This window comes from Cherax quadricarinatus, chromosome 52 (genome assembly GCF_038502225.1).
Source record: "Cherax quadricarinatus isolate ZL_2023a chromosome 52, ASM3850222v1, whole genome shotgun sequence".
NCBI lineage: Eukaryota > Metazoa > Arthropoda > Malacostraca > Decapoda > Parastacidae > Cherax > Cherax quadricarinatus.
The window spans coordinates 8858542-8870992 of NC_091343.1; the positions used below are offsets into that span (position 1 = coordinate 8858542).

Consider the following 12451-nt stretch of genomic DNA (forward strand, 5'->3'; position numbering starts at 1 on the left):
TTCCCTCTCTCCTCCCTATCTTCCAGATGCCATCACCAATCTTCAATAAAGTTAAGTAAAAATGTTATTTTATATGTATTACTATACATAATTAAAAACTATAGTATTTGTTGTATGTAAAACTGTAATTAATCTCTATAAAATGTATTTTTTGTGTGAATATTTTTGGGTTTCTGGAACGGATTAATTGTATTTCCATTATTTCTCATGGGAAATATTGCTTCAAATTTCAGACTTTTCGAATTTAGAACTAGCTCCTGGAATTGATTAAGTTCGATTTTTGAGGTTCCACTGTACTTGAGAATTTGCATAACATGATATCATGAAACTCAAAACCTGAAGGGATCTAGAGGGTGTTCCGAGAGTCAATGCCCCCATGGTTGGGTCCATGACCAGGCTTCATGATGGATAAGATAAAATTTCGTTAGGATTATTAACCCCGGAGGGTTAGTCATCCAGGATAACCCAAAAAAGGCAGTGCATCATCGCGGTCTGTCTTTTTTAGGATCAGGGCCTGATAACTAGGCTGCACCTCTTTCTAGTTTACATCTTTATTCTTTTTTCTTAGGGGAATGTGCCTTGAGCATACCTGAAGTGCCACAGAGTTAATTCTTTCTAGGCAAAGGTTCGCATCTGTGTTTTTTAGGATATCTTCTCAGCTCATTTCATTTAGGCCATGATTATTTTGATCCCACTGTTATTGAATTTGAATTGGTGAAAGCATGCTCATAAATGGCCTCATTTTGCTGGTCAGGAGCCCTGCTCATACACGTCTTCACTTCTATTATGTGTGATCTGAGTGTACTGGCTTTGATACTGTTAAATTTCATACCAGATCATCATTTAGTGAAGATATGGTCAAGTGTATTTTCCAGTCTTGTTGGGTACACTATATGCTGGCCTAAGGTGAGTTTATTGCTGAGATTTAATAGCACTGTCTTGAGAGAGGTCATCAAAATCCCTCTGTATAAGGTGTTGGTTGAGGTCACCTACCACTCACTCACTCACGAGAGAGAGAGAAAGAGAGAGAGAAAGAGAGAAAGAGAGAGAGGGGGGGGGGATAGGTGACCTCAACCAACACCTTATACAGAGGATTTTGATGACCTTCTTGCAGTATTTGACATGAGAAACTTTGTTGATTTCCCTACTCACATCTCTGGCTCCTCCCTTGACCCAGTAGTGAGCGATCTGGCAGAAGATATAGTCACTTGTCAACCTCTCGGCTACGTTGGATCATCTGACCACAAGGCTGTTTTTACGACACAAGATCCCAACAGAACGAGGTGAGTCCACATGGACAACCTGGCTATGGGAAAGAGGTAATTGGCCAGCCCTTTGCTCTGAGCTCGCCACCACCGATTGGAATGCTCTTCTCCAAGGGGATGTTGACAACCAAGTGAAAGCCTTCACTGGACACATCCTTAATCTACAACAAGAACACATTCCTCACCGGCAATATGTGATGAAGCCTACAGATCAGCCTTGGTTTGGTTTTCGTTGTAGAGAGGCTGCTACTGCTAAGTACAAGGCATGGCGAAGGTATAAGAGACATCCTACCACCTATAACAGGAACTTGCACAGGCAAGCCTGTAGGCATATGGGTAACGTTCAAAAGTGGGCCATCGCTAAATGGGAGGTGGGCACAAAAAGAAAACTAGCATCAGGTAGGGTAGGCTCCAAAACCTGGTGGTCCCTGGTCAAGGACAGACAAGATTATCTGCCTGATTAACTCATTCCACCTCTAAATCGACAGGATGGGACCACCTCTACTAGTAGTCAAGAGAAGGCGGACCTCTTTGCCAAACACTTTCCTACCAAAATGCAAGTTCCTGATCCAGCAAGGGACCCTCCTTGGCTAGCTGCAAGAAATATGTCAAAACTGTCAGTGGTGACAATAAGGCAGGAAGAGGTGCATTTCCTTCTTAAATCACTTGACCAAGAAAAGGTTGTGGGCCCAGACAAGTTGAGCCTAAGATTGCTGAGAAGATGTGCAGACCAGCTAGCAGCACCTCTAACTCGCATCTTTCAGCACTGCCTAGTACAGTGTAAATGACCTTCTCTGTGGAAAGAGGCAAATGTAATCCCTGTTCATAAGAAAAGCAGAGCAGAAATCAGCAACTACAGACCAGTGTCACTTCTGTCAATCACTGGCAAGCTCCTCGAGACAATCTCAAGACAAATGACAGAGTTTGTTGACTACCACTCACTACTTTGTGACCGTCAATATGGCTTCAGGAAAGGTTACTCTACTGTTGATCTGTTGTTAAACCTCTCCACTAAGTGGCACCAGTCACTGGATGAATCCAAAGTCAGCTGTGTGGTAGCACTGGACACTGCTGGTGCTTTCGACCGGGTGTGGCACCAGGGCCTCTTAGCAAAACTGCAAGCTCTGGGAATTGCAGGCTCTATGCTATGTCTCCTCAGTGATTACCTTCATGGTAGATCTCTAAGGGTAGTTCTCAATGGAACAGAATCAGCAAGACATCCTATTAGGGCAAGTGTTCCAAAGGAAGCATTCTGGGACCATTCTTATGGAATGTCTACTTCAATGACCTTCATCTCATCCCAGAATCCCATGCATATGCAGACGACTGTACACTGACATTCACTTATCCAAGAGAAGAAATGCCAGCTGGTCTTAAGCTACATCAATCACCAGCTAAGAGCTATATCAGCTTGGGGTAATAAATGGCAAGTAACTTTTGCACCTGAGAAAAATGATGATCTCGAGGCACCAAGATGGTAATGCCAGGGCAGTAGTAAGGATGAATGGGAGGGTGTTGGCACCTGGGGAAGAAGTCGATACTCTTGGGGTGAAATCTGACTCCAAACTGACCATGAAAAACCACGTTGTAAATCTTGCAAACAAGGCAGCCAGGAAGCTTACAGCACTTCATTGTAACTCGCATTTGCTTGACATGCACAAATATGCTCACAGCTTGAGTATGCTCCACTTTCTTGGTTCGCCTGCCCCCCTTCTCATCTGCAACTGCTTGACAGAGCAGAGAGCAGAGCAAGACGTCTCATCTCTCGCCTGGACCAATCCTGGATAGATCTGTCATTTCAGCAGAGCCTTCAACACATGAGGGATGTGGGTGGCCTTACTGTTATGTACAAGACCAATATTGTCAAAGTACAACACTTGGATCCATTTCGAGGACAGCGTGAAGCAAGCTTCTATACCACAAGACGGGCAGAAAGCAGCAACTTCACTCTGGCTGTACCCTTCTCCAGAACATCACTTCATCTGAGATCATACATACCCAGGATGACTCGAGTCTGGAACACATTCGTGCAGCATAATGATGTCACAAGATAAAGTCAGTTGATCAAATGAAAATGCTGGCCCACAGATGGCTCCAATTTTATCCTGTTCCCTACTTGTATGTTTCATAACAAAAAAAAATGCTTTCAAATGAGCTGATGTAGGTAACAGCTCTTAGCTTGCCAATAAAGTTAGGAATCCTTAACCTGTAAATAGCTTGTCAATAAAGCTAGGGATCTTTAACCTAACCTTGTCAAACCCTGTGCAGAGAGAGAGAGAGAGAGAGAGAGAGAGAGAGAGAGAGAGAGAGAGATTGAGAGAGAGATTGAGAGAGAGATTGAGAGAGAGATTGAGAGAGAGATTGAGAGAGAGATTGAGAGAGAGATTGAGAGAGAGATTGAGAGAGATTCAGAGAGAGAGAGAGAGAGAGAGAGAGAGAGATTCAGAGAGAGAGATTCAGAGAGAGAGAGAGAGAGAGAGAGAGAGAGAGAGAGAGAGAGAGAGAGATTGAGAGAGAGAGAGAAATTTTCATCCGAGCTGCCTCCTGGTGTTACCTCTGCTAAGACATTATTTGTCACATTCCTCCATTTTAGGTGCATTTAGTTGAAATCACCCAGCAACAAGATATCTGGGGCCACCATTGTAGACTCGCCTACTGAATCCACTTAAGAAGATTCTGGCGATTCCAGTACACCCTCATGAGTAAAACTTACCATCAAATGTTGACACCATGACCTGCACTATACTACAAGTCTCCGTGCTGGAACAGTCAAGTATGCCTGCGAACCACCTTTTCACTTTACACTCACCCAAGTTCTTGAATTCCTCAAAAGCATCTACGTTTCACCTTTGGAAACAAAAATAACTTTACCTCTCGAGTAGCAGCTTCAAGAAATTTGAAAATGACTGCTCCGCCAACCTGCCTCCTTAATCAAGTCAAATAACACCACCGGTGAGCTGCCCTCTGATGCTCCTACCTGCCTGCCTGCCCTGTCCTGCGACCTAACCTACTGCCAGCTTCTCAAGAGTGAAGACCTCCAACCACCACAAGGCCCTTGTAACTGAGCCTGCTACTCCAGTCTGTCCCAAGAGCGCCTAGCTGCTGTGGACACTCCTCTCCAACGGTAGTCTTCGCCGGTCCAGTCTTACCTAAACTCTTGATGCTGTTTGCTTGTTGCTGCTGCTGCTGCTGCTGCTGCTGCTATTGTTGCTCGTTCTTGCTCGTTCTTGTTGTTGCTCGTTCTTGTTGCTCGTTCTTCTTGCTCTTGTTCCTCTTGCTCTTCTTGTTCCTCTTGCTCTTCTTGTTCATCTTGCTCTTGTTCTTCTTCATCTTGCTCTTCTTGCTCTTGTTGCCACTCTTGCTCTTGTTGCCACTCTTGCTCTTGTTGCCACTCTTGCTCTTGTTGCCACTCTTGCTCTTGTTGCCACTCTTGCTCTTGTTGCCACTCTTGCTCTTGTTGCCACTCTTGCTCTTGTTGCCACTCTTGCTCTTGTTGCCACTCTTGCTCTTGTTGCCACTCTTGCTCTTGTTGCCACTCTTGCTCTTGTTGCCACTCTTGCTCTTGTTGCCACTCTTGCTCTTGTTGCCACTCTTGCTCTTGTTGCCACTCTTGTTCTTGTTGCCACTCTTGTTCTTGCTTCCGGGGATTTGGGTGTCCTCAATCACGAGAGTCAGTTACAATTAAACTCAGACATCACAGTATCCACAAGCTTAAGAGCAACAAGTATGGCAAATAGTTCCCTATGTATGGCGGAAGTCCAGTTATTAATTCTATTACACCTCCGTATTATAGTACCAGCAGTCTGGTTTACGATAATAGCACTCAACAGTCCCTCCATTCTCACATTTAAGAGAGCCATCATCGTACATCTATGTATTACTCTTTATCCTCATTATTTACTCTAAATTGCTTGAGATACGAATGTCGTTTATATGGAGATGTCAATGACATAAATGCAAAGTGTGTTGTCAGAGACAGGGCCATTATATCTTTGGAGTATCCGAACATCCAACCCTTCAGAGATACCTCCATGCAAACCTTACAGGATATGGCTTTGAAAATATCTCATTGTTAATAAGATATCTGAAATCTTGAGACAAGATCCAAATTTTCCATCAATTAGACAAATGAACTGATTTTATTGAATAGATTGCAACCCAAATATTTTTCCTTATAATCATGTACAAAAATATATTTAATCTACTTACACAGACATTCACTATATGTCTAATATTATCTGTATACACCTAATGTCCTTAAAAGCATACATGTAATATTTATTGCCCCTGTAGTCTCAAGTTAGGATTAACAGAAATGCTCTGCATAACCATGGGCTTTCTGCACACATTCAAGTGTCAACTTCTGTGACCTCTGTAATCCTGTTTTTTTCGCGCTACCGCTCACAGCATGAACATGGGGTTCACAATGAACTAACCGCTCTGGCAGCACAGTAAGGGATGACTGTAGGAGTGGTGGCCCCAACAGGAGATGAATTAAGAATCTAGAGGACCACGATTAGAGATGTACCCAAGGAGTAAAGGCCACCACTAAAGCTGTCAGACTCGTCCTGCAGCTTTGTGGAAGACGTAGGTAAGGGACAGAATCTCACAACGGACAGGGAGATCCTAGTCATCCCCATTAAGGGTGGCCCATGGCCTGGTAAGCAAAGCTCTCGCTTCACACGCTGAGTGTACGTGGTTAGATTCTTGGCAAATGTGGAAACATTGGGCGTGTTTCCCTGTTCACCCATCAGTAAAATGGGTACTTGGGTCTTAGTCGTCTGGTGTGGGTCGCATCCTGTGACAAAATTTATCTAATTTGCCCGAAATGCTCTGTATAACAAGCGGCTTTCTATATAGTAGTATGGTCACTGATGTCAACTAGGCCTGTATACCTTGTACATGTACTTGTAGAAATAAAATTATTATTATCTAGAAGGGGTAACGACAGGAGAGTCACGCCCAATCGGCAAAGGGATTTACGGAGAAGCAATCGAGCAGAATGGAACCGGGAACAAGAAAGAAAAAGTCTCACCGTATCATGAGACACTAGAGATGAGCAACGTCAGGGCCGTATCAGGTGCCCGGGAGGACTACCGCGCCAAAAGACAGGGACCCTCAAAGGATCGGATGGAGTTCAAAGCCAAGAAGGGAAGGGAGATAGCCATACAGGTACCCTGCCACTGGCGGCGTATTCTCTCCCCCCACCCAATCCAAGGCTTTTGACGCCATCAGTCGCCCCTCCCACTTCAAGCACAGAATTGACACATTTTGGCTTTCTGTTGACTGCGATTTGTAGGGAGAGAGTTCCTACTCTATGCAATTACTAGATCTGTACCAGCACTAGAACCCGCAACAGTACCGGCTAAACATATTTTATATTTCTAGAACTGAACCAGCACCATCTTCAGAAACAGCACCAAATCAAGCACAAGCACTATTTCCTATTACCGTCTACCCTGCCTCTTGTGATCTGCACCTGTATTTTTCCTCAACTTGAATTGTGCTGCATTTGTATTTCTGGTACACCTGTGTTATGATGCTATATGTGCACTTCTTTACCACCTGCACTGTACTGCCTATGTCTATACGACTCCCCATTCTTGTTCTACCTCTGCACCATCTATTTTTCCATTTATCAATATATATAATTTATTTTTCAATAAGTCGGCCGTCTCCCACCAAGGTACACACACACACATGCAAACAATCGCAGACAGACGATCTTAACAATGCAAGACAGGGAGTGGAAATCTTTAGCTCAAGTACTTTCACATTTCTCAGTCCCACCAGCGTCTCTAAGAGACGCTGGCGAGAGTCACGCTACTATCCTCTGAGAAAACTTCCTCTCATTTCTGCTGTTGCTACCTTCGCAACATTTTACAGCCCCTGATGATGCACTGAAGTGTGAAAGTACTTGAGCTAAAGATTTCCACCCCCCTTGGGTTGTCTTATATATATATATATATATATATATATATATATATATATATATATATATATATATATATATATATATTATATATATATACATATATAATATTTATAATATATATATAATGTCGTGGCGAATAGGTAAAACTTGCAATTCTGTCTTAAATAGCAACGCTCTTCTTGCCGAATAAGGCAAGCGAAAATTTGTGTGCAATAATTTCACAAAAATTAATTCTGAACATAACGAAAAAAATATATTTCATTGTGTTTGTTTATTAATTATTGTAAACTAAAGTATATTTAGTTGGATTAGGCTAAAATAAATTGCGCTTGTTATAATAAGGTTAGGTAGGTTTTCTAAGATTATTTTGGTACAAAGTTATTAATTTTTACATTAACATAAATGAAAAAATATCTTTAAACGTACAAGAAATTTTTTTAGAAAGTACTTAATTTTAAACGAGTTCTTGCTAATTGACCAGTTTTACCTATACGGCACTACAGCCTACTTTTCTTATTTGCAAATGACTGTTCCTTCTTTTTATTTGCCCAGATCTAGGCAATATTTCTCACCGGGACTTAAGGAGGTAGGGATCAATACGACTCGTATGGTCGTTGTGGTCCATAACTACCCTAAACAACCCCCACCTATCTACCTGGGTAATGCTAGGAGAATTAGTTCCAAATTTGCTTACTGAAATAATCTCCCTTATGGAAAGAAGGGGGTGCAATAAATACAATAATGGAATAACTGGTTAAGTGGGTTTAAAGCCTATTTATTAAAACAAGGTCATTAAGGTTGTGTATAAATTGTTCCCGGCCAGTCAAGAACACTTTAATCCCTAAAATAGAAATTAAAGCAAAATTTGAATGTACACCGAGATATAACACCTCTCGGGGTATATATCTTGTGTGTATGTATGAAAGAGAGAGAGTTGAATTATATGGACCAGTTTATCAAGCATCAGCTGTTAAACTAAGTGTTTCTCTTACATATCGACAATCTTTAGATCTTAAAGTAACTTACCTCTCAAGATAAGTTCCTTGACGCTGGTGAGGGGCTCTTGATCTAAGGAATTGGATCTGTGCTCCGGTTCCCTGAATTAAGCCTGTATACCTTCCTTCCCTCCCTCCCTCCCTCACCCCCCCCCACAAGCGCTGTATAATCCCACTAGTTTAGCGCTTCCCCATCATTTTAATTAATAATTACAGTAACCTACGAGAGTGAAACAACCAATATTAAAATTAACTTACATGGTTTGGATGTTGATGAGTGGGCTGAAGGTACCATTAGCGAAAGACATGATCTGGTTGTCATACAGCGACCTGCAAATAAGGGTCATTATATTAGAGTTGCATAATACTGTGTAAATATCGAGATGAATAAGTAATAAATTCGTTAGTTTTGTACGCAATCTTAGAAAGCATTTTTTTTAAAGAAATTAGGACATCTAGTCATCATTTCTTGGAAGTGTCAAAAGTGATGTCTAAAAAAAATTGAAAAACCATTTTCGATTAGGTTACTCTCCTCAGAGTGAAAGAAAAGGAAGGGAAAGGCATGGACAAAACACCTAATAAATATGTAGCAGGTATTATTTTAAAACACGTCTTTCCCAGATCTACTCAGGCCCAACTCCACTGTTATCAGAATAATAGGAAGTAGTCTCCGTGGCCTCGTGGACACGAGCACAACGTAACTCATTCCTAATATAGTCACCAGTGCCAATGCTCATAAGAGGTTTATGCTCAACTGTGTTGCCTCAACACTGCTGAAGCAGCTGTTTGAAGGAAAGTGATCGAGCAGATTGCACTCATTTTACACCCCAAACAGCATGATACAATTCCAAGGAAATTTTCAGCTGTTTTGACCCTTTTGTTTCCAAGGACACTGTACACAGCCAAGGAATTAGAGAAGAGACTCCGGGAAAGAAAGAATATTTTTCATCACTACCGTAAACACAGCTGTATTACAACAGCCATTGCAAAGACACAGCAGAAGCCATTACTATTAACTTTATTCTTCGGACACACCATCTCACACACACACATGGGTGTAAAGTAATTTTCAGCATGCAAAGTCCATCTTGCTAGACAAAGTCTCGAACCTCTCCTACGGTCCTCACTTCCGCTTTATCAGGGGTTCTTAACAGGATGTAACCATACCCTTTAGGGTGTGGAAACTAAATAATGGGGGTATGGGACTCCTCTGAATCCACAATTTGCCGATTTTCTATGAACAATTATAAAATCCTCACGATTTTCTTTCAGTTGTCCTGCTCCTAACTATCCGTATAGATGGCTATGAACAGGACAGCTGGTAGCTAATAGGACTGGTGGTGAGGATGATTTCGACAGTCTGGCGAAGGTGGTATGGGGACATACCGAGCAATCCACTGATGGGGTCTGTAATCGTAAAAACGTTAAGAACCTCTGCCCTGCCCTATATATTTATTTATTCATTTTTTTATTTGGACATGATACATAGTTGTACAAAGAAATATAGTGATTGGGTGTACATGCCAAAAGCCCCTTGTATGCAGAGCATTATGGGCAGGCTTAAAATGAACTTAAGATTAACTAAGCAATGATATATTCAGTGGTAAAAATTACAGTACACATATTACAGCATGAAGTACAAATGAGTATTTCAAATAAGAAGCATTAAAGTTGTACAAATTTGTAGCATAACAATGTATAATATAATCCAATCAAATCGAGTAAAATCAATGATCTGTAGTGCAGAAACAGGTCATATGGTCATTAGACGAGTTACTGTGCATTCAAGAGAATGGAGTATTCTATTAGGTAATGTAATTAAAAAACAGTTTGATAGGGTCACAGGTTATAAATTTATGAGATACAGTTATTCAGTATTTATTTAGATGTGGTTGAGTAAGTGGTTTTTAAGAATAGTGTTGAACTGATAAACAGTATTTCTTTTATATCCACAGGTAATGAATTCCAGATTTTTGGGCCTTTTATGTGCATTGAGTTTTTACAGTGTGAGATGGACACGGGAAACATCACAGTGATCTGTGCCTTGTGTTATGGTCATGTGTTCTGTTGAGGTTGGTAAGAAGTTTGAGGGGAGGGTTTATAGCAGAGTTAAGTGTTCTATGTATGTCGTAGGCACAATAATAAGTATGGATGTTTTGTACGGTGAGTAAGTTTAGAGTTTTGAATACTGGTGGAGTATGCTGCCTGGAGTGGGAATTTATCATTCTGACTGCAGCCTTTTGTTGAGTAATTAATGGTCCGAGATGATTTATTGTTATTGAGCCCCATGCATAAATTCCATAGGTGAGATAGGGGTAAATGAGTGAGTGATATAGGACCAGGAGGGCTGATTGTGGAACATAGTACCGTATCTTCGATAGTATGCCTATGGTCTTCGAGATTTTCTTGGAAACTGGTTGTACTTGTGTTTGAAATTTGAGTCTATTATCAAGGTGGATTCCTAAGAATTTTCCCTCTGTGAGCTTTGTGATAGGTGATCCGTTTATCATTATATTAAGAGGAACATCTGTAGCTCTGTTCCCAAACTGAATGTAGTAGGTTTTGTCAATATTAAGAGTAAGTTTGTTAATCATCCAGGTAGACATTTTCTGTAATTCGGTATTTACAGTATTGGCTAGTATGACTGGGCTTGGGTGAGAGAAGACGTATGTAGTGTCATCTGCAAATAGTGTGGGTTTGAGTAGTTGTGATGCATTTGGTAGGTCGTTTATGTAAATGAGAAAGAGAAGAGGGCCAAGGACACTTCCCTGTGGGACACCAACTGTAATTGGCTGTGTGGAAGAGTTTGCTCCATTTGTGTACACATATTGGCTTCTGTGGCTAAGGTATGACTTTAGGTAGTTGAGGGAGTGCCCTCAACTATGTGCAGCAAATCATGGTCAACTGTATCAAAAGCTTTACGTAAATCAATGAAGATCCCCAATGGGACTTTTTTCTCGAGTGCAGTGTATATTTGTTCTAGCATGTGTACAATAGCACCATTCGCATTTTTATTGTTTATCATGTACTCTTTATATACTTATATCCCAAGTTAAACAATGTCTTAAGTGTTCATTCTGTCTTTGTATTTTGTTTAAAACTTATTAAGTTCTAAGAATAATTATCAGCATCTCCCTCTCTCTCTCTCACACTACAGCACAGATACAAATTCTACAAGAGTTGCCGGCAGGTGGCTGATAATCAGTACAGTGACTACACTACGGTATAAAATGTTATCAGTTCAACAATCCAGGGGGTTAAGTGCCTTCAGGCAGTAGATGAGCCTAATTCAAATTCCCTGTTTACGCATGACGAAGAATTTGTACATATCACAGTTTTAGTGGTTATTCTAACAAGAACATAAAATACAACAAATACGTAAACTGGTTTATCTACGTCAGGAACTACCCTTCAAGGACGACTCCTTGATGCTAGTGCGGGGGCTCTTGATCCAAGGAAATGGACCTGACCTCTCCTTTCTCGGATCGAACCTTATTATCTCTCATTCCCCCGGGTGCTGTTTGACCCCTACGAGTTTAGCGCTTCCCTTATGAACGTAGTAGTAATAATAATACACCAGAAACGAAAAATAAATTGTTAAACTGACAGGTTTGGTAGCTACGGCAGCATATATAATGTAGAGCAGTTTTGCTTGATCATGACAAATTGGAAATGAGACACGTCAATAGTCCTGAACCACTCCATACAAATGTCTTCCCGCATCTTATCATTTACTCCGACTTTTACTGAAATGTCTGTTTTGCTAATGAACATATTGATACGAGGCAGACATGAAAAAATGAACACTCAAATAAGTCATAGATACACTCCAACATTTCTTTAGAGTGAAGGTAGTGACCGAGTGAAACGCATTAAGAAGTAAAATCTAACAGATTAAAACACTGAAATTAGGAGAAATCCAAGATATTTAATAAAAACTTCTAAAATATATTTAACCAAAAAAGTTATTAGATGAATACGACTTGCCCCACCTACAACTACATTAGACTGAATCGAAATACCCCAAAGTACAGAAATTAATATCAGATGTTGACAACGTAAAGCAGTGGTACCAGGAGATACCACACTGGAACATTCGGGTGAAAAGATGGATGAACCTGGAATTTTATGGTGCATAACTGTCCTTGGCTGTTGAACCTCCGAGATGCTTAGATTAATCAAGTGATTGACTGTCACGCTTGAATTCTATACATCCAAGATGGCTGCCATGGTGGTCTCCAATCATTTATGAATAC

The 12451-nt window shown here is 41.0% G+C and overlaps 1 protein-coding gene across 1 annotated transcript in view; it reads right to left on the reverse strand.

Moving 5' to 3' along the window:
* Nucleotides 1-12451, reverse strand: part of LOC128696874 (protein slit) — a gene marked incomplete in the record, with an annotated part of 659908 nt that overhangs the window by 216371 nt on the left and 431086 nt on the right. Inside the window, 1 exon segment of the mRNA XM_070096038.1 lies at nucleotides 8454-8525. Coding sequence (XP_069952139.1) covers nucleotides 8454-8525 — 72 coding nt within the window.